General features: G+C 40.2%; 1 protein-coding gene across 2 annotated transcripts in view; it reads right to left on the reverse strand.

Moving 5' to 3' along the window:
* Window positions 1–1644: 1644 nt before the first annotated feature.
* Window positions 1645–21058, reverse strand: part of ETFA (electron transfer flavoprotein subunit alpha) — a 98697-nt gene continuing 79283 nt past the window's right edge. For both annotated transcript variants that reach the window (XM_008972393.4, XM_034939192.3), the window contains 3 exons: window positions 13741–13806; window positions 11198–11278; window positions 1645–1948 (listed from right to left, as the gene is read on the reverse strand). In XM_008972393.4, coding sequence (XP_008970641.1) covers window positions 1910–1948; window positions 11198–11278; window positions 13741–13806 — 186 coding nt within the window. In that variant the 3' untranslated portion in view covers window positions 1645–1909. The remainder of the gene's footprint in view (window positions 1949–11197; window positions 11279–13740; window positions 13807–21058) is intronic.

The raw sequence follows: 21058 nt of genomic DNA on the forward strand, positions 1-21058 counted from the left end.
CGAATTAAGGCAAGTTATATGACCTCTTTGAGCCTCAGCTTCCCCATCTGTAAAAGAGGGATAATAATAGCATCTAACTTACAGGGTGCTGTGAGAACTGAAGGGGTTTAATATGTATAAAGTGCTAGAACAGTGCCTGGTATATAGTAAGCATTATACTTAATGCTATGATGATGATGAGCTGTAAATACTAGTCCAGTGAACAGCTGCTTGGGGCTGAGGCAGGGCAGCCATGACAGGAGGGAGCAAAGGGAGAAACACCAACCAGTTCAACTCTGAGCCGAGGCACCGCCTGGGATGTCCCTCCCTGAGCCAGCACACCTTCTACTGGGGGTGCCTCTGTGGCCATCACCTTTGCCATCTCTCCTGCCCCCCAGTTATAGCATCCAACAGGGATGAGGGGTAAATGGAAAAAATCTTGAGCAAGGTTAGCCCTCTTAGGAAGAACCTCACAGATAAAAACAAGACATAGGAATTGCTCTCCCAAAGGTGATTCAAGCCATGTGGCCTTGGCCAAGTCACTTTACCTTCTTCACTTCTCTGTGCTTCAGTATGCCCATCTATACAACAAGGGGTCTGACCAGATAATCACCGGGCTCAGACATTCTAGGATTCTTCTATTCTAACAGACATTACTTGCAAAGAGGCATCATTCTACTGCTCTCCTCTCATCTCATTAAAAGAAGACTGAAATGCCAAAGATACAACTTTTAAAAGTGTTTTATAGCAACTGATTGTGACACAAATCAGAAAGGGTTCACTAGTCAGCTGGGGAAGGGCCCCAGGCTGGTCACACAAAGGCACTCTAGCCACCTCCATCACTTATCACTTCCCTTCTCTTCCCTACTGTCTGCTTGATCCAGGTCACTACTCCTACTTCTGCAGATCTGATTCAGGAGGGCAGCCCTCTTGGTTCTACTCACCTACCTACCCACGCCTTCCTGCAGGCCTGTTCAAAGCCTCACCAGCCTCTGCTCTTGGGCCTGCATCCACACCAGCTGCAGCCCTGGTGACACTCTTGGACCTCAGCTGTGCCCTGGGCAGCAGAATGAGAGTGCCAGAGGTGACTACACAGGCCTGGGTGCTTCCTAAGAGAGCCCAAAAGAAGCCAACAGAAGGCAAAATAAAGGCTAGAGCATTCTCTGCACAGGATTTTGAACGTTTATAATAACATCAAACTATCTGCTTGCATCAGAGGCCATGCTGTCTCAAAGCAGCCCCTCCTCCACTCTCCCTCCTTTACAGACAAAAGTCCTATAAACTGACAAAACCTTAAAATTAAACGGAAAATGAAATTTACCTTAAGCCAACTAAATACATGGAGCTGGGTCAGGTTTAAGTCAGGTCTGCTTCTGTCACATTAGCTATGGTCTTCTGAAGACTGGAGTATGTTTAAGATAATATTCATGCTTTATAGCCGTGCTTTTTTAACTCTGCACTTGCCAATTCAGTTACCTTCTCCTATGAAGTTTGCCCTTCAACAGTGAGATTAGTTAGGTTGATTAGGCTGGTGGAGACAATCATGTTTACAATCTTCCTAAAACACAGAGCTCTCCATGAACAAGAAAGGCAAAAAAATAAATAAATAAACAAAATTTTTACTCCTTTTCTTCAATTTTCTCTAGAGGCTAGGCATATTTCTGATAGTTTTAAAGCTGTGGAAAAGCTTTATTATAGATTTTAGTACAGAATTTAAAAATTTCAAACAATAATTGTTTGGAAGCACAAATAATTAAAAGGAAACATAGTAATCCCATAAACAAGCATTCTGGCATCTGTTAGAAAATTTCCCTCAAATTATGAAATGTAGCTCTCCATGCTTTCCAATGATTGTTATAATACCCACAAATATCTGTGATTTCAGTGGAATACTTTAACATAAGTTTTCTTTTTAAGGCATGATCCTGATTCATTTTTTCTTCAATATCTCAGTCATTTCAGGAACTACCTGCAAATAAAAACAAAAAGTAATTAAGCAACTAGAGCCTTCACTGTGATATGGTCACAGCTCCGTAAGCATTACAGGGAGGCCAAAAGAAACAACACAAATCACTGTTGAGGCACGAGGGCCCCCTCCTCTCCACCAGGAACCCCCTGTCCTCCGGTAGTCTCTCTTCCCACCCAGGGAGACTACCCAGGACCCAGGGCTGACAGGGCTTACAGCCCACTCATTGCCTAGGTGCCTTTTGCCTTTTTTTTTTTTTTTTTTGAGACAGGCTCTCACTCTGTCACCCAGGCTGCAGTGCAGTGGTACAATTATGGCTCACTGCAGCATCTACCTCCTGGGGTCAATCACTCCTCCCACCTCAGCCTCCCAAGTAGCCACCAACCTGTCTAATTTTTGTAGAGATGGGGTATCGTCATGTTGCCCAGGCTAGTCTCGAACTCCTGGGCTCAAGTGATCTGCCTGCCTCAGCCTCCCAAAGTGTTGAGATTACAGGCGTGAACCACTGCACACACTGCTACCTTTTGGCTTTGTGACCCAACCACAAATTTCAAGAAGGCACCCTAGAAACAGGAAGCCCAATTTTTCTTGTCTGGGTGACGAGTACTGTGTATTTACCTTCATGTTTTGCTTGGCATTCTTCCCACCCTTAACTGCATTCCTGACTTTCCTTCCAAGTCCACACCAAAGTCTCTAGCTTACTGCAATTATGACTCCTGCCAACCTCCTTTATACTTGTTCTCTCACTGTTCGTTCATTCATTCATTGTTCATTTCACAAACATATTGGTTGCTTTTTCAGCAGCATGCTACTATCATCTGGCACACAGAAATGTGCTACATGCTGAACATTCAATATCATCACTCTTTATTAAAGTCAAGACCTTGTGTGCTAATGCAGTGGCCGGTCAGCAGACACAGTAAGAAACCACAGCAAGGGGAAATGGCCTGAGTTGGCTCCCATTTCAAAAAGGATTAATTACTAACCCTTAGTCATGGCAGTGCAGTGGCTGCAACTGGAGCCTCCAGTGTAGAGCTGCTTTGTGACTGCTTGGACAGAGGAGAGCTGTCCGAGGGGGCTGCAGGGAATGTCACACAGATACTCTGAAAACTGGTCCAGCCACTTGTGCAAAATATCAATTACCCAGTCTTCCAAGGGGCTTTTGGCTGCCTTAGCTCATAAAGATTCCAGCTGAACTCGCCACTGATGAATACAGCCTCTCAATTATTTAAGAGAGCTACATTTCCATTAGGTGGAAATAATGTGTTCGTACAAAATTTATTAAGGAAATTGTCGACATGTTGTTTCTTCCGAATGTCACTGTCTCCAGCCTATTAAAAGGCCCATGTTTACCATGGAGCCAGCAGGCATTTGCTCAGGGGTGGCATTAAGTGCTGGCACCACTTCTCCCAGCTTTCCTCAGTGGAGAGACCATGAGCTCATGCCAGTCACACAGATGACATGCTGAGTTTCACATGGGACCTGTATATTTCATGAAAAATAAGATAAAACCCAACTACTTTTACCACGAAGTGAAACACTAATTTGGTTTAGAATATATAACTTTTTAAAATTTTACCGAATATATCCTTACCACACTCCCCATGAAAGGGCTGAGAGGATTTTCTCTATCATCTATCTTTTTTTATTAGATCAACCACACACTTTTTTTTTCTTTTCCGAGACAGAGTTTCGCTCTTGTTGCCCAGGCTGGAGTGCAATGGCGCAGTCTCAGCTCACTGCAAGCTCCGCCTCCCAGGTTCAAGCAATTCTCCTGCCTCAGCCTCCCAAGTAGCTGTGATTACAGGCACTCACCACCACACCCGGCTAATTTTTTTTGTATTTTTAGTAGAGATGGGGTTTCACCAAGTTGGTCAGGTTGGTCTCAACCTCCTGACCTCAGGTGATCCACCCACCTCAGGCTCCCAAAGTGCTGGGATTACAGGCGTGAGCCACTGCACCCAGCCCAACTGCACACCTTTAAAGCATACCACATGATGCCTTATTTAGGAAAAAGGAAATGCTAACTCAGGTTCATTGAGTGTCTGATGGCCTGAGCACACTGAAAGATCTGGATTCTTGTTTCTGTTCTCTTTTAGATATTGCAGAGGCAGCTCCCTACTCAGTAAGACCCAATACAAGTCACTTAAGTTTTTTTAAAAAAAGACAACCTACTGATATAAATCACAGTACAAGTATGTTTCACTCATTCACTTAGTACTTCCTCCAGGTAGTACTAAGGGAAACAGAGAAGCTCTCTGTCACTGTGGGAGTGACAGAGGAGTTCTGCCTCCTAGTTGGCAAGCATAGACAGAGGCCTATGAACCACCCAATCAGAAGTGTCCTCAGCTTATACTGGAATGTAGGAGAAGGAGAAGAGAATAGCATTAAAAGCTCCAAATTCAGGAGTTCTGAGGAAGATCAGTGTGGATTAGGAAAATTCAGAACATCAAACTAAAGAAGAAAAGGATTCTAGGCAAAAAACGAGGCACAGACAGAGATAAACAACTGCAGGTTCCAGAGATAGTAAAGAGATTGTAGTGACTACAGGGGAGAAGAGGAAACAAAAGAAGGTTTAGAAAGATAAGTAGTTTGCCAAGTTCATTCAATGGGAACAGAATAGTCTCTTTGAACAGATAGATGGTGCTGGGACAACTGGATTATCACATGCCAAAGAATGAAGTTGGACTCCTACCTCACACCATACATAAAAATTAACTCAAAATGGATCAACAACCTAAATATATGAGCTAAAACCATAAAACTCTTATAAGAAAACAGGGGTGAATCTTCATGACCCAGTATTTGGCAATGGATTCTTAGATATGATGCCAAAAGCACAAGCAACAAAATAAAAAAAAAAGATAAATTGGACTTCATCAAAATCTAAAACTCTTGCACATCAAAGGATATTCTCAAGAAGGTGAAAAGCTAACCTACAGAATGAGAGAAAACGTTTGGAAATCATATCTCTGATAAGTGTTTAGTATCCAGAATATGTAAAGAATTCACACAAGTCAACAAAAAGAGAAACAGCCCAACTGAAAATGGGCAAAAGAGGTGGATAAACACTTCCCTAAAGGAGATATACGAATGGCCAATGAACATCTTTTCATATGCTTATGTGCTTAACATCACTAGTTATTAGGAAAACGCAAATCAAAGTCACAATGAGACACCACTTCACACCTACTAGGATGACTAGAATTAGAAAACAGAAAATAACAAGTGTTACTGAGGATGCGGAAAAACTGGAACCCTTGTGTACTGCTGGTGGGAACGTAAAATCATGCAACTTCTATGGAAAGCAGTTTGAAGGTTCTTCAAAAAGCTAAACACAGAATTATCATATGACCCAGCAATTCTACTCCTAGTTATATACCCAAAAGAACTGAAAGCAGGGGCTTGAACAGATACCTGTAGGCCAATGTTCACTACACTATGGATTAGGCAATGGGTTTCTGTTTTTTGTTTTTTTTCTGAGATGGGTTCTCTTTTGCCCAGGCTGGAGTGCAGTGGCATGATCTTGGCTCACTGCAACTTCTGCCTCCTCCCAAGTTCAAATGATTCTTCCATCTCAGCCTCCCGAGTAGCTGGGGCTATAGGTGCGTGCCACCATGCCTAGCTAATTTTTGTATTTTTTGGTAGAGATGGGGTTTCGCCTTGTTGGCCAGGCTGGTCTCGAACTCGTGACATCGAGTGATCCACCCACCTTGGCCTCCCAGTGCTGGGATTACAGGTGTGAGTCACCATGCCTGGCTGGCAATGGTTTTTTAGATATGAGACGTCAAGCATAAGCAACAAAGAAAAAATTGGTAAGCTGGATTTCATCAAAATTTAAAACTTTATTTTAAAACTTTTTCTCCCCCTTTTTCGTAGGCATTGACAAAATTTAAAACTTTCATGCTTTAAAGGACACCATTAAGAAAGTGAAAAGACAACCCACACAATGGGAGAAAATATTTGCAAATCAAATATTCAATAAGGGACTTATATCCATAATATATAAAGAACACTAACAACTCAAGAACAAAAAGATAATGTGATTTAAAAATTACAAAGGATCTGAATAAACTTTCTCCAAACAAAATATACAAATGGCCAATAAGCAGATGAAAAGATACTAAATGTCATTTGCCATCAGGGAAATACAAATCAAAACCACAATGAGATACCACCTCACACTCATTAGAAGGGCTATATTTAAAAAGACAGACAATAACATACATTAATTAATTAATTATAGGAAAACTGGAGCCCTCACAAATTTTTGGTGAGAATGTAAAAGGGGGCAGCCACTTTGAAAACAACCTGATGGTTATTCAAAATGTTAAACTCAGAGTTACCAGGTGACCCAGCAATTCCATTCCTAGACATCCATCCAAAAGAAATGAAAACATAGGTCTGCACAAAACCTCATATGTGAATGTTCATAGCAGCATCATTCATAATAGCCAAAAAGGGGAAAAACCCAACATGTCCACCAAATGATAAATGAATGAACAAAATGTTACATACCCCTACAATGGATATTATTTGGCAAGAAAAAGAAACAAAGTACTAACACAGGCTATAACATGGATGAACTTTGAAAACCTTGTGCTAACTGAAAGAAGCCAATCACAAAGATCACATATTACATAATTCAATTTATATGAAACATCCAGGACTGGCCAATTTATAGAAACAGAAAGTAGATTAGTGGTTGCCAGGAGCTGGGGCTGGGGGCTGGAGATGCAGAATGTAAAACAGGGAGTGAATGCTGATAGGTATGGAATTCTTTTTGGCATGATGAAATGTGTGATAGTGATTGTGTAACTGTGAAAATACTAAAACCCACTGAATTGTACATTTTTAAATGGTGAGTTTTATGGTACGTGAATTATATCTCAGTAAAGCTGTTATACTAAAACAAACAAAAAACAGGTGGTGCCCTATGCCCTATCACTGTAACTACAATTATAATATTTACCATTTATTGAGCACCTACTATGTACCTGGACAGAACAGGCAGGCTAATATTTGTCACAGACTCTATTAGTATTAGGTACAGTATAATCTCATTTAATCTTCATTACAACCTTTAAAGAGGTAGTGTAATATTTACATTACTTACAAGCAAGCTGATGTCCAGAGATTAAATAACTTAGCCAAGATAATTTAACTAGTATGTGGCCAAGGCAGAATTGGAATTAAAGCTCTTAATTACTATAACATATTATTTCTGAGGGAAAAACAAACTTGTCCTTTATAACTAATGATTGTTGAAGGGTCAAGCAAAACAATTAATATAAGAGAATAAAATGTTGTGCATATTCATTTTTACTCCAGATACGGTTCTACTTGGTGAGCAAAATATCACCTAGGGAATTATTAGTCTAACAGCTGTATATACATGTTATACATGATACAATTTGCAATTTAAAATTTTCACACAAAAATTAGGCTAAAAAAGTTCTTTCTGTACGCTATTATTTGACTTCTATTTTCTTTAGATCATAATCCAAAATAGGTAATGCTAATTAATTCTCACCCATAATTTGTATAATTAATTGTATTTCTTAATGTTATATATATTACCTTATATGTTTCTTAATGTTATATAAATATATATTTTAAAATTATAATTTTAAAATATAATTACAATACATAAAATACAAAAAATAAAAATATTAAAAATATAAAATAAATATATAACATTAAGAAATATAATTATACAAATATTGTATTTTTTATTTTTTAATCAAAAGTATTAAATATTTGATTTTTAAAATATTTTCTGTAAATATTTGATTTTTTAAAAACGAGGTCGCCCCAGTAAGGAATATATTCACCAAACCACTTTGTCTGTGCTCTTGTGTCAGAATTACTACAGTATTCACCTACAATAAGCTCATTCTGATTTCAGCTGAGAAAACGACTTCATGCGTACTCTGTAGGTTCCTAGAGTCTGTCAAAGGTGCGATTTTTACTGCACCTTATCCAAGGTACAATAGTAGTGGTGAGCCACCCAGCTGTAGTACCTGCTGAGCCAGAGAGGCAGAGAAATGAGAGAGAAGGGGAACAGAAGCAGGACCCTGGCTTAGTTGTGCCCATAACCTGTGGATTGTCCCAAATCACATCTCTCTGGGACAGGCAACTTAAAAAGAATGCACCTGGCTTGTGTTACTCACATAGTAACAAAGAGGAGTCTGCCATATGTTTAATATTTTTATAATCTTTAGTTTTTTTCCCCCAAACTGAATTTTTTTTTTTTTGAGACAGGGTCTTACTCTGCTGCCCAGGCTGAAGTGCAGTGGTGTAATCATGGCTCACTGAAGTCTCAATCTCCTGGGCCCACGTGACCCTCCTACCTCAGTCTCCCAAGTAGCTGGGACCACAGGCACACGTCACCAGACCCAGCTAATTTTTGTATTTTTTGTAGAGATGGGGTTTCACCATGTTGCTCAGGCTGGTCTCCTACTCCTGGACTCAAGTGATCCGCCTTTCCTCGGCCTTCCAAAGTACTGGGATTACAGGCATAAGCCATTGTGCCTGGCCTCCCAAACTGCATTTTTTAAGGAGTGATTAACTTCTCTACTTTTGTATTAATCAAATACATATATAACTGTACTTCAGAACTTTTTTTTTTTTTTTTTTTTGAGACAGAGTCTTGCTCTGTTGCCTAGGCTGGAGTCCACTGGCACCATCTTGGCTCACTGTAACCTCTGCCTCCCAGGCTCAAGTGATTCTTGTGCCCCAGCCTCTCGAGTAGCTGGGATTACAGGCATGCATCACCATGCTCGGCTAATGTATTTTTCACAGTTTTAGTAGGGACAGGGTTTCACCATCTTGCCCAGGCTGGTCTCAAACTCCTGAGCTCGGGTGATCCACCCGCCTCGGCCTCCCAAAGTGCTGGGATTGCAGGTGTGAGCCACCGCTCCTGGCCATGTACTTCAGAACTTCTAAGCTGTAGGAGATAGTCATTGCCTTAACACAATTCTAGCTAAAAGCACATAAACATGATATCTTGGTCTGAAGTCTCTCTCTAGTCCAATGTGGGCTTCCTAAAATACCAAAAGGAGCCTGAGAACCTGAAACTGGAAGTCAGCTGACTAGATGATTTTTAAGGCCTCGTTCCACTTCACTGTCTTAGGACCCTTTCTCACTGAGAAACCTCCGTGTCCACACACATGCATATTCTCATGCCAAACCTTGGAGCTGCCCTTAATGCAGGAGCACAATGTGTGTGACCCCATTCTATCAATAATGACTACAAAGAAGCTCCTGCCCCAAGGCAGGTGTCCACTGGAAGAACACTGAAAATTTCCAACTGCTTAACAGTTTATCTTTTTATCATGAAAGCCCCCATGTGAGTTTTAATACATAGTACACAGGCAGACAGAAAAATGTAACAAAATTACTTACAAGTTTATTAAAATATTCTCTTGAGGAAAAAAGGCAACTACAGTAGACATCTACTTGCAAACATGGATGAGGTTCAGAAAGTATTTAATTTTGCTTTTAAATAAAAATAATATTTACCCCCTATTCACACCAATAGTAAGAACTGAATTCTTACTACGTGAACAAAGTTATCATTACACAGAGAAAAAAAAATTCTCTTTTTCATACCAGCCCCCCTTCCCACTGGAACATCGTAGTGGGAAAATGACTGGCATTAACTGTTTGTTCTTACACACTTGGGCCAGGCAACATGAGCAGCTGACCTACCTGAACCCCAAATACCAAATACAGAGCTTCAGGGTTACTGAAGAGGGGTAATGTTTTTCCCAAGCCAAAATCTAAGCTCTTTGGCGGGGGCCTTCTGAGGGGAAGTATGCCCAACACTGAGCCAGAGCAAGAGCCCCATCCTAGTCTTTGCATGCAGTCTGAGCCATCACGGAGTAATCGGCTCAAGGGTCCTATTTCCATCCTTCACTGAGCATGAACATACTTCAAAGTACAAATGTACTCTCCAAGCACACTCACTAGGTTCCTCTAGATCATACGCAGTGCTGGTGAAGTCACAGAAATGGGCCAGTCCTCTTGCTGAGGGAACCACCTGTAGCTCTGTTCTCAGGCTGAAGCCTCTCCACTGAGGCCCATAGCCCCTCGCTGTGGTTCTACATGAGGGGTTCCTCACCCCAGCAAACCCACTTCTAGGGTTGGATGCTATTTTCAGAGTGTCAATTCCTGCATGAGTGATTTCTGCATAAGATAACCTAGAAACGTGTAGGCAGACCCAGGGAAAAGAAGAGACCAGGCCATGCATGAGTCATGACCTTTAAATGTAGCCAAATGAGTATCAGGTGCTCATCACCTGTAATTCACTAATTAATATCATGAAAGTAATTTTTCTCATGGGAAGGTCAAATATGGAGGTGACGGCAAGAGAGAAGGAACACTCAAAAGTGAAGAGTGTGAGGAGTGAGAAATAAGTGCTCTCCCTACACTCGTCAGCTAAGGAAGGCCATTAACCCACAAACACAGCAAGCAGAGCATTCCTATTGAGACAGATAAGCTGGATATGGGTGCCTACTCTCCCCTGAAAAGCTCTAGCATTCTTGGCAAATCCCTGAATAAGGGGGTTTGATGTTAATTTCTTTAGGGTACCTGCCAAATATGATTCCAGGTTATAAATTACTTGAATCACTTCACATTGTGCATTAACTTAGCACATGAGATGCCAAAAACCATGTGGGTTTTTTTTGTTTTGTTTTGTTTTTGAGACAGAGTCTGTCACCCTGTCACCCAGGCTGGAGTGTAGTGGCACGATCTCTGCTCACTGCAAGCTCCGCCTCCTGGGTTCACACTATTCTCCTGCCTCAGCCTCCCAAGTAGCTGGGACTACAGGCGCCTGCCACCACGCCCAGCTAATTTTTTGTATTTTTTAGTAGAGACGGGGTTTCACTGTGTTAGCCAGGATGGTCTCGATCTCCTGACCTCATGATCCGCCCGCCTCCGCCTCCCAAAGTGCTGGGATTACAGGTGTGAGCCACCACGCCCGGCCGCCATGTGGATATTTTAAAGACAATTTGGACTCTTTCTTAAAAGGAAAGTTATAATGCTCTATATAAACAACACATATCTACTCTTAGAGCAACTTAACTTTAAGTAGGTCAAAATTGTGTACATATATTAACAGTATACATACAAACACAGACACTCAAACACACAATGTTTTCTTTTAATAGCTTCATCCCTAACCATTTCTGAGAGTTTCTCGGATGACAATCTAGATAATAGCAATTTCTCTCAAGGCCAGCTTACCTTAAATAAATCTGCAACTATTCCATAATCTGCCACTTGGAAAATTGGAGCTTCTGGGTCTTTATTAATAGCCACAATTGTCTGTGAAATAAAAACAAAGAGTTTGACTTTTACCAAGAAAACATTTCACACAGACTGATAGTTCTATTTTAACTTCCCTTACAATATATTAATATTCTTAAAATGTCTACCAAATAAGATTTGAGGCATCTGTGTCAATACTGTAAATTTATTAGAAATGTCCAGGTTGGAATGTAATAAAATTCTCTCTTACCCACATCTAGCCCATCTCAGTATTTTAAAGAGTTTTAAATCATTATTTTTTAAAAGTTCTTCTTTTGACTTACAAAAAAAAATTTGATTTTAGGTGAAAAAGTAACAAATCTATACCCAAATCCACAGCCTTTGTAGTGCAAATTATTTTGTCCTTCATTTATTATTTTAAAATTATTATTCTGGAGGACAGGCACAGTGGCTCATACCTGTAATCCCAGCACTTTGGGAGGCCAAGACGGGTGAATCACCTGAGGTCAGGAGTTCGAGACTAGCCTGGCCAACAGGGTAAAACCTGTCTCTACTAAAAATACAAACATTAGCCAGGCATGGTGGCGTGTGCCTGTAATCCCAACTACTTGGGAGACTGAGGCAGGAGACTCACTTGAACCTGGGAGGCAGAGGTTGCAGTGAGCAGAGATCACGCCACTGCATTCCAGCAGTGAGACTCTTGTCTCAACAAAAATAAAAATAAATAAATAGGCCGGGCACGGTGGCTCACGCCTGTAATCCCAGCACTTTGGGAGGCCGAGGTGGGCAGATCACAAGGTCAGGAGATCAAGACCATCCTGGCTAACACGGTGAAACCCCGTCTCTACTAAAAAACACAAAAAATTAGCCGGGCGTGGTGGCGGGCGTCTGTAGTCCAAGCTACTCGGGAGGCTGAGGCAGGAGAATGGCGTGAACCCAGGAGGCGGAGGTTGCAGTGAGCCGAGATTGCGCCACTGCATTCCAGCCTGGGCGACAGAGCGAGACTCCATCTCAAAAATAAATAAAATAAAATAAAATAAAATAGAATAAAATAAAATAATTATTCTGGGATATTCTAACAATATGAAAGCTAAACTATCTTGTCAGCCTGTTAGTAAGGGACGTTAAACAGCTTTAAGTCCTTATGTACATAGCAAATAGATTAATAAAAGAAGCAAATTACTTATATCTCTTATAAAAGCTGTCAAACATTTCTCTTATTTGCTATAAAAATATTCTTAAATGCAGGCCAGGCATGGTAACTCATACCTATAATCCCAGCACTTTGGGAGGTGGAAGTGGGAGGATCACTTCAGCCCAGGCGTTCAAGACCAGCCTGCGCAACACAGGGAGACCCCATCTCTACAATAAAAAATAAAAGCTTATGCCTGTAATCCCAGCACTTTGAGAGGCCGAGGCAGGCGGATCACTTGAGGTCAGGAGTTCGAGACCAGCCTGGCCAATATGGTGAAACCCCATCTCTACTAAACACACAAAAATTAGCCAGGTGTGGTGGTGCACACCTGTACTCCCAGCTGTTTGGGAGGCTGAGACTTCAGCCTGGGTGATAGAGCGAGACTCTTGTCTCAAAAAAATAAATAAATAAATAAAAATCAAGTGTTTCCTTCCTCTACTTATTGCACTTTTTTTTTTTGAGACAGAGTCTCGCTCTGTTACTCAGGCTGGAGTGCAGTGACGCAATCTCGGCTCACTGCAAGCTCCGCCTTCCGGTTCACGCCATTCTCCTGCCTCAGCCTCTCGAGTAGCTGGGACTACAGGCGCTCGCCACCATGCCTGGCTAATTTTTTTTGTATTTTTAGTAGAGACGGGGTTTCACCGTGTTAGCCAGAATGGTCTCGATCTCCTGACCTCATGATCCGCCGGCCTCGGCCTCCCAAAGTGCTGGGATTACATGCGTGAGCCACCGCGGCTGGCCCCATACTTATTGCACTTTTGATAATTACTGAGATACTGAGATATTAAGATGGCCTGATGCTCCAACCCAAAATGTGTTGGTTATACTTTGATAACAACCCAAGAAGTGGGGCCCTGCTGATATATGAGATTGTGAGGGTTACAGGACCAAAGTGAAGCAGACAGAGAGAGAATCAGGGATCAAAACCTCAAAAATAAGTTACATGTTCAGAACCTCATCAAATTGTTTAAGTCTGATATTTTCTATCCACAGATTGTGATAGCTGAAGGGCAACTTAGTGATCATCATTCAATACCCACATTTAGTAGACAAAGAAACTGAGTTTGCAGACAGCACTCATCATGCATTAAGTTAGCAGTGGAGCTATAACTCAGGTTCAGGCCTCTTTCCATGACACAGCACTGCCTCTGTGACCAATAATTTTTAAGGCAGTGAACGGTAGCTTTTATTTCTTTCAGTTCCCAGATCTACGTTAGTGTGAATGGCTTGACTACATGCATTGTAACTACATGGAAACATACAAGGTAAGCCAAATCCTAAAATGTGGAAACGTTTTCTTTTAACATCACTGATGTACAATTACCTTGCTGTCTTTCATCCCAGCTAAATGTTGGATGGCTCCAGATATTCCAACAGCAATATAAAGTTCCTGAAATAAAAGAGGTCACATTATTAATATGTATTTATATTATATAATACTTTCCAAAGTGTTTGCTATTAGCAATTTAAGTCTTAGGCAAAAGATATGTTAAATAAAATAGAGGCAAAATGTATTGCTTAAATTATGCTTTCCTTTTTCTCTGATCTCCTTAACCAACAGTTCTCTTTTTCCTATGAATTCCTATAGCAGTGGTGGTAAAATAAATATGTGGATAATGAGGATTACTGAACATTTACTATGTGCCAGACACAGTGTTAAGCATTTTACATCAAGTGTCTCAATCTCACAATTACCTGTGAGGTAGCATTTTTCATCTGTGGCACTCACTTGAAAATCACTGCACAACCCATACATGCTGTACATACCCATTAAAAATTAACAACATACACACATTGTATATTAACATATAAACACATATACTCAAATATATTAAAATAATTTTTGACTTAGTTGTTTGGCTTAGTTGTTCGCCTTATCACAAAAGGATATTTGTTAAAATGGTAATTAGGATATGTTTATTAAACTTTGTATTTAGAAAAACCAGAAATACAAATTACTATCAAGAGATTTTAAACACACACACATACACATACACACACACACACACACACATTCTCTCTGAATAAAAAATAAGAAACTTCTCAAAGGTATGGGCTGAACCTTTGTGTTTCCAGAGCCTAACAAAAAGGCCTCCATACCATAGTTTTTCGGTAAATGTTGATGATACTTGTACCTCTTCCTGCCCCTCTGCCCTCAATAATTACAAAGGGAATGATGACTGACACTGTTCTGTCTCCTTATCTAAAATTTTTACAGTGCCTTTGTTTGAAAATAAAAACACACTTCCATTATGAAAAACTTTAAGCACTTTAATAAGTGCTTAATTAGAAGAGCTTACCTGCTTCATTCTGTTTACCAGGTATAATTAAAGCTTCAATTGAAAACCTTTTCCCACAAAAAAACTGAACAAACAAGTCCTGGCCTGGGTAGGAGGTATAACTACCATGTAACCAGACTGACACTAAGGTTTTGTCACAACTGACAGTAAAGTCTCTCCTCAATATGAATAACATGTGGAAGGCACTGAAGGTGGTTCTGTTATACTTACTTTTATTACAGGGCAGATACTTCAAAAGCCAATGACAGTGTCAAGGTGGTCCCACCTTGTTTTCTGCACTGCTTATGATCTCATTTAACAATTGCTCAATCCAAAATACGAGAGCATTTCAACTAGGATCTGAAAATAATGTTATTACCTCCTAATGTTATGATTTTTCATAGCACCTAATTGTATATGGCCACATACAAGTCAATTCACCTCTCAGGGCCTCACTTTTTCCAATTGTAAACAGAAGAGGTACACCTCCAGCACTGGTGCTTGTAAAGAAAGCTCCCCAGGATACTCTGATGTATAGCCAGAGCTGGAGAACCATTACAATAAGTGATCCCTCAGCTCTTTGGCAGCCTGAATCTGACAACTGTCTAGCCCCCTGCAGTACTCCCTGATCTTTACAAGCATAAAGTGTCCAACTGCTCCTAGAGCAGCACCATGTAACCTGGAAAAGGAAACAATCTAGTCCCCAAAGTGAGTTAATCATCTAAAAATGAGATGAACTTGTTTTTTGAATCAACTTGTTCTATAGTTACCAAAAGCCTGAAGACAAGAACAATTTGGCGTAATAAGACTGTGTCTTAGGGTGGGGAGGAATGCTGCAGAAAGTATGGATGAGGATAAAAAGCAATTGCATGCTCTGTGATTCTACCTTCAATGTATCCAGTGTGTCAATTGTGACCCTACATAGTCAGACAATGCAAGGAGGCCCTGACATCATACTGTCTCTCAGACATGGACACTTGCATAAGTAGTAAACTTCTTCCACTACTTTCTATTTAAGATTTAGAAGTAATTCAATAGGCTTTTTTTTTTTTTTTTTTTTTTTTGAGATGGAGTCTCACTCTGTCACCCAGGCTGGAGTGCAATGGCACAGTCTTGGCTCACTGCAACCTCCACCTCCCAGGTTCAAGCGATTCTCCCGCCTCGGCCTCCCGAGCAGCTGGGACTACAGGTGTATGCCACCCCACCCAGCTAATTTTTGTATTTTTAGTAGAGACGGGGTTTCACTATGTTGGCCAGGCTGGTCTCAAACTCCTGACCCTGTGATCCGCCCACCTCGGCCTCCCAAAGTGCTGGGATTACTGGCATGAGCCACGGCGCCCAGCCTTCAATAGGTAATTTTAAGGTCACCTCAGTTTATTCTGACTAGCATTTCATTCATAAAGGGACATTTGTTAAATTGTTAATCAAAATATACTAACATTCATATTCAGAAAAACCCGGCAAACAAATTCTAACATAAAGATTTTTAAAGAAAGCTATTTAGCTAGACACCACTCTTTTAGGTATATTCTCAAAGCAAGCATTGGAAAAGACCAGTAGTCCTGTAAACGAGTCTTTCTGTCATACATGTCTACAGCAAATTCAAGTCTTAAAAGCTCCATGTGCATTATAAAATGCTAATAAAAATGTTGATTCACTCTGGCAGTAAACATAAACATAATATAAATGAAAATTACTTAAAACCCCCTGTGTCCCCAAAAATGAATTCCATTGACTTTAACCATAAGTGTCACTAAGGAAATAAGAGATTCTGGGCCAAAACAAACTGAAGGCAGTTGCTCCAGGGCCATTTCTACCTTTCTGATCACAATAAATGGTCCAAATGGATCCACATGACCAACAGGACTTTATTTTACTGTCTTGCAAACATGGTCCTCTGAATAAACATAAAAGCACTGAAACAATAACCCAGAACAAGTCTAGGGATTTTGGTGGCTGCTCTGAGGCTCTGATAGCTCTCTCAGAAAGAGAGGCTTTTTCTCTCCTTTTTAAAAAACATGTACAGGCAATTAGACTAATATCTTAGTCTAATTCCTCATGGTTCAGAAAGCATTTTTGTATTTCAGTAAAAATAATAATTAGTATACACAAAACTCTCTACAGATGCTAATTTATGGGGCACTTCAGATGCTGCTTCACAACCTAACAAGACAATCCCTTCCCTGAGGCACTTTCCTTCTAAATCAGATAGTAAGATCATTTGGAGAGAAAGTGAGAGATGTTGCCAGGGAGTACAGCAATTAAGGGTTATACAAGGCGTGGCAGGGGACGGTGGGGATTAAAGGAACCAACAGAAACAGAAAGAAGGAGGGATAGTCCTAGAGATAGGCCTTGTGGCTTTAGAATCTAGAAGAGTGAGAATTTAGAAGAGAATGGATCAACCCCAGGTGGCTAATAGCAGTCTGAGTTGATCACTCTGTGATGCCAAGAATAGGGGCTGTGCGGAGAAGTAAAGCCACAGGATGGGAAGAGGACCAGAGCTTATTCTGAAATATAGAGAAGGGATAGCACTTAACCTTAACACAAACAAGTACTGGCAGAAAAAAGCACAAATACCTCTTCCTTTGCCAAAACCTATAGACTCATTCAAAGAACTCAGGGGCTGAGGTCTAAACTAGTTACAGTGGGCTGAGATAGAAAGGGCAGCAGGACTGAGAAACTGTTGCATCTGATGCGGTTTAACAGGTTTACCGTATCACTGTGGTTAAGAACCTAGGCTCTGTAGCCTCATTGCCTCCATTCAAATCCCACCTCTGCCATCTGATAGCTGCATGACCATGGGCCATTCATGTAACCTCTCTATGCCTCAGACTGCTCATCCAAAACACTGGAATTATAAGAACTCCTGCTTTATAAGGTTACTGTTGAGGCTCGTCCTTAGCATAGTATCAGATTTCCCAAGACACACTGATGTGTCACTCACGGGTTGAGGTTTATTCAAATATTGATTTTCTCAGCCCACTAGGTGGCCAGGTGGGCTCCTGAGGTAGCCTCAGGACTACCATGTACAGCTGAGCAGGCTGCACACTGAATAACTCTGAAGGAGGGCACCACTCTTAACAGTCACTATAGCCCTGCATTTTTATTACAATAACTTTCCAACAGATGGCAGTAAAGTAACTTGAGACACCAGTACTTTATAATTTGTACAAAAGAGTTGTGTGGACTTGAAGTACTGGGTGGCCAGAATCCCCTGTGGTACAAATATTCTAACTGTCTAAGTGTACCATAATAGGAAAGAGTTGAGAAGCACTGGGTAACTGATTTTACTGTTGTTGATATTCTTACTGTACCTTACAGGTAATATAAAGATGACTAAGTCTCTGTGCCCTGTCCTCAAGAAGCTCACAGTCTAACAATTACAGGTTACGGCAAGGTCACAAAAATCTGTAATCCAATAAAGGAAAATGGAAAAGAGGTGTGATAGAGCTACAGTCTCTCATCAGCCCCTCACTTTCCTACCTGCCACTGAGAAGTGGAAAAGCCATTAGGAGCAGAAAACAGATTAGGGGACAATATCTTTACCTTCTGACAAACAGGGGCCCACTTTTGCCATCTATCCCCATCTGTTCCTGCTCCCTTAAGTCCTTTAGACAAAACAAGCTTTTAAAGCAGGTTTTAATGGTCCTGGCTTAATGATAAAACTGCATGTCTGAGAATTAGAGGGATGATTGGAATGAAATCTTCAGACTTTTACAGAAATCTAACCAACCTGTGGATTCAACATGGCTAGTGTTCTCTGGTGGATGATTAGGTTTTTGGCTGCTTTCTTCAGAAAGTAAGTATATACTAACATCACTCCTGCTTTACCCAAAACACGTGCCCAAACCTGGAATTCTAAGATGTATTATCTGAGCTCTGCTTTTCCAGAATTTCATGTAGAAGCTAAGGGGAAAACTGTCCTCTGCTACATTGCATTTTCGCTCATCACTGTTAAGCCCCAAACAGAGTTATTCGATACATCTATACTTATATATCTTGTAAGCCACATATTTAATGTTAAATTTTCTAGTGGCCACATTAAAGTAAAAATAAACAGGTAAAATTAATTTTTAATAATGTAATCTCAGGTCAGACTAACTATATTTCAAGTACCCAATAATCACATGTGGCTTAGAGGTTATCATACTGGGCAGCACAAATCCAAAATAATCATAGAACAAACTAAAGAGCCTTCTTGTAAACTCCACTAGGGAACCGTGGACTATGGTCTGACAACAGATCTAAAGACAGAATGGCATTGTCTTATGTGTCTGTGTTGCTTCTGTTGGCTCAGAACAAGACCATTTACAGGTTCTATTATGCTCAATGGGAACGTGAACCAAAAAGGAAAGTCAGCAGTGTGGCAGAGCTGAAGATTAGCATTAGAGGCAGCAACATTAAACAAGAGTAGCCAATATAGAGAGTCACAAATAGATGACAAAAATCTATCAAATTTCAGGTGGTGTGGCCCATTATAGGAAAACCAAAAGCAGATGAAAACTACTGGTTTAACATGATCAGTTTATACTCTGAAAAAGCAACTCTCTATCAAATTTTGTTCTCCAGTAACTTATATTTAGTTCTTAAAACTCTAGATGGACCTGAAAAATATTTCCTCAAAAACTCACAGTTCTAAAAAAGATTTTAAAAGTATCTGAAATATGTGAGTCAAAAAAATTAAAATGGAAATTTAAAAATACATGGAACAAAACACCAAAAAAGGAAGGGTATATCAGAACATGTGGGATGCAGCTAGAGTGGTATTTAGAAAGACTGACTGATTTTGAGACAGAGTCTCACTCTGCTGCCCAGGCTGGAGTGCAGTGGCACGATCTTGGCTCGCTGCAACCTCTGCCTCCTGGGTTCAAGCGATTTTCGTGCCTCAGCCTCCTGAGTAGCTGGGATTACAGGAACGTGCCACCTCGCCTGGCTAATTTTTGTACTCTTAGTAGAGATGGGGTTTTGCCATGTTGGCCAGGCTGGTCTCGAATTCCTGACCTCAGGTGATCCACCCACCTCGGCCTCCCAAAGTGCTGGGATTACAGGCATGAGCCACCATGCCTGGCCGATACTTAGAAGGATTTATAACCTCAAATGCATATTAGAAAACAAGGATGATGGAAAATTAGTAAGCTCAGATCTCAACTCAAGAAAGTTGAGAATGAAGAGGTAAAAGAAACCACTACATTATTCAATCATTACAGTTAAATAAATAAGAGCTGGGTTCAGATCCTGACTCTCCCACTTACCAATCTGCATTCTTGAGCAAGTTATTCAATCTCTCAAAGGCTCAACTGCTGTTATGTGTAAAATGGAGACAAATACCTGCAGCTAATAGGATTGTTGTGATGATGAAAATAAGATGCACATAAAGTACTCAAAATATTTCTATAATGCTATTATTTCTAAAATGATCACCAAATCTCTAAACTAGAAGGCATTTTTAATGTTATAGTTCTAAACAGAAAAGGAGACAGCCAACTGTCAAAAATTTCACTTTAAAATGGTAACTATTACTATCTATATATCTATAGTCAAGAAAGTTGTTACTAACTTAATACAATTCTTCCAGGGGAGTGTACTGGGAAAAATTTTCTTTGACAGCTGTTAGTTTCTTCTTTGCATTTAGTACTGACCATAAAGTTAGAATTTCTGCCCAGCTTCCTAGCCAGTGCTTGCCTAGGAAGTTGGGATGATTTCTTTACAGATTTCTAACACAATCTTTGTGCAAGGATACATATCCCAGATGCAGGTACTAAGACATATCAAGTTGATCATATTAAAAATATAATACATATGATCAACTTGAAATTATGTGAGTTTATGATATAAAATCATAAATTCATGTTTTTCTGGAATTGGAACAGTATTCTGCCTGCAGCAACTTCAGATCTGCTTTAAACAAAGTAGAATGGAGAGATTTAAATGTTTACTTTTTGTTTATATGAAATACGAATATGAGTAGGGTGGTTAAATCTGGAGCATTCAGAGCAGAAATACCATGCCAATATTGTTTCCTCTCTTAAAAAATCAGGTTTTAAACTTTTCTGCCAAAAGTGTTCCTTTCTAGATAGAGGTAGGGAAGGAACATGAAAACTTACATTTCTTTAAATAAATAAAAATTTAAACACATCATGTAAGTGGTTCTATCTAGAATTCAGAGATCCAATGTTATGTGCTCAAAAAAACAATACCCCTAAGACTGCCTCAACCAGGACAAGAGTTATACAGCATGGCAAATGCTTTCTCAACCTTCTTTTCTCAATAGACTACACAGCCATAACCTTAAACAGCAACTGTTATAGATAAAACATAATATACATATACATAACAAATGCCAGGTTAGGAGTTAAATGAATT

This window comes from Pan paniscus, chromosome 16, assembly GCF_029289425.2.
Source record: "Pan paniscus chromosome 16, NHGRI_mPanPan1-v2.0_pri, whole genome shotgun sequence".
Taxonomy (NCBI): Eukaryota; Metazoa; Chordata; class Mammalia; order Primates; family Hominidae; genus Pan; species Pan paniscus.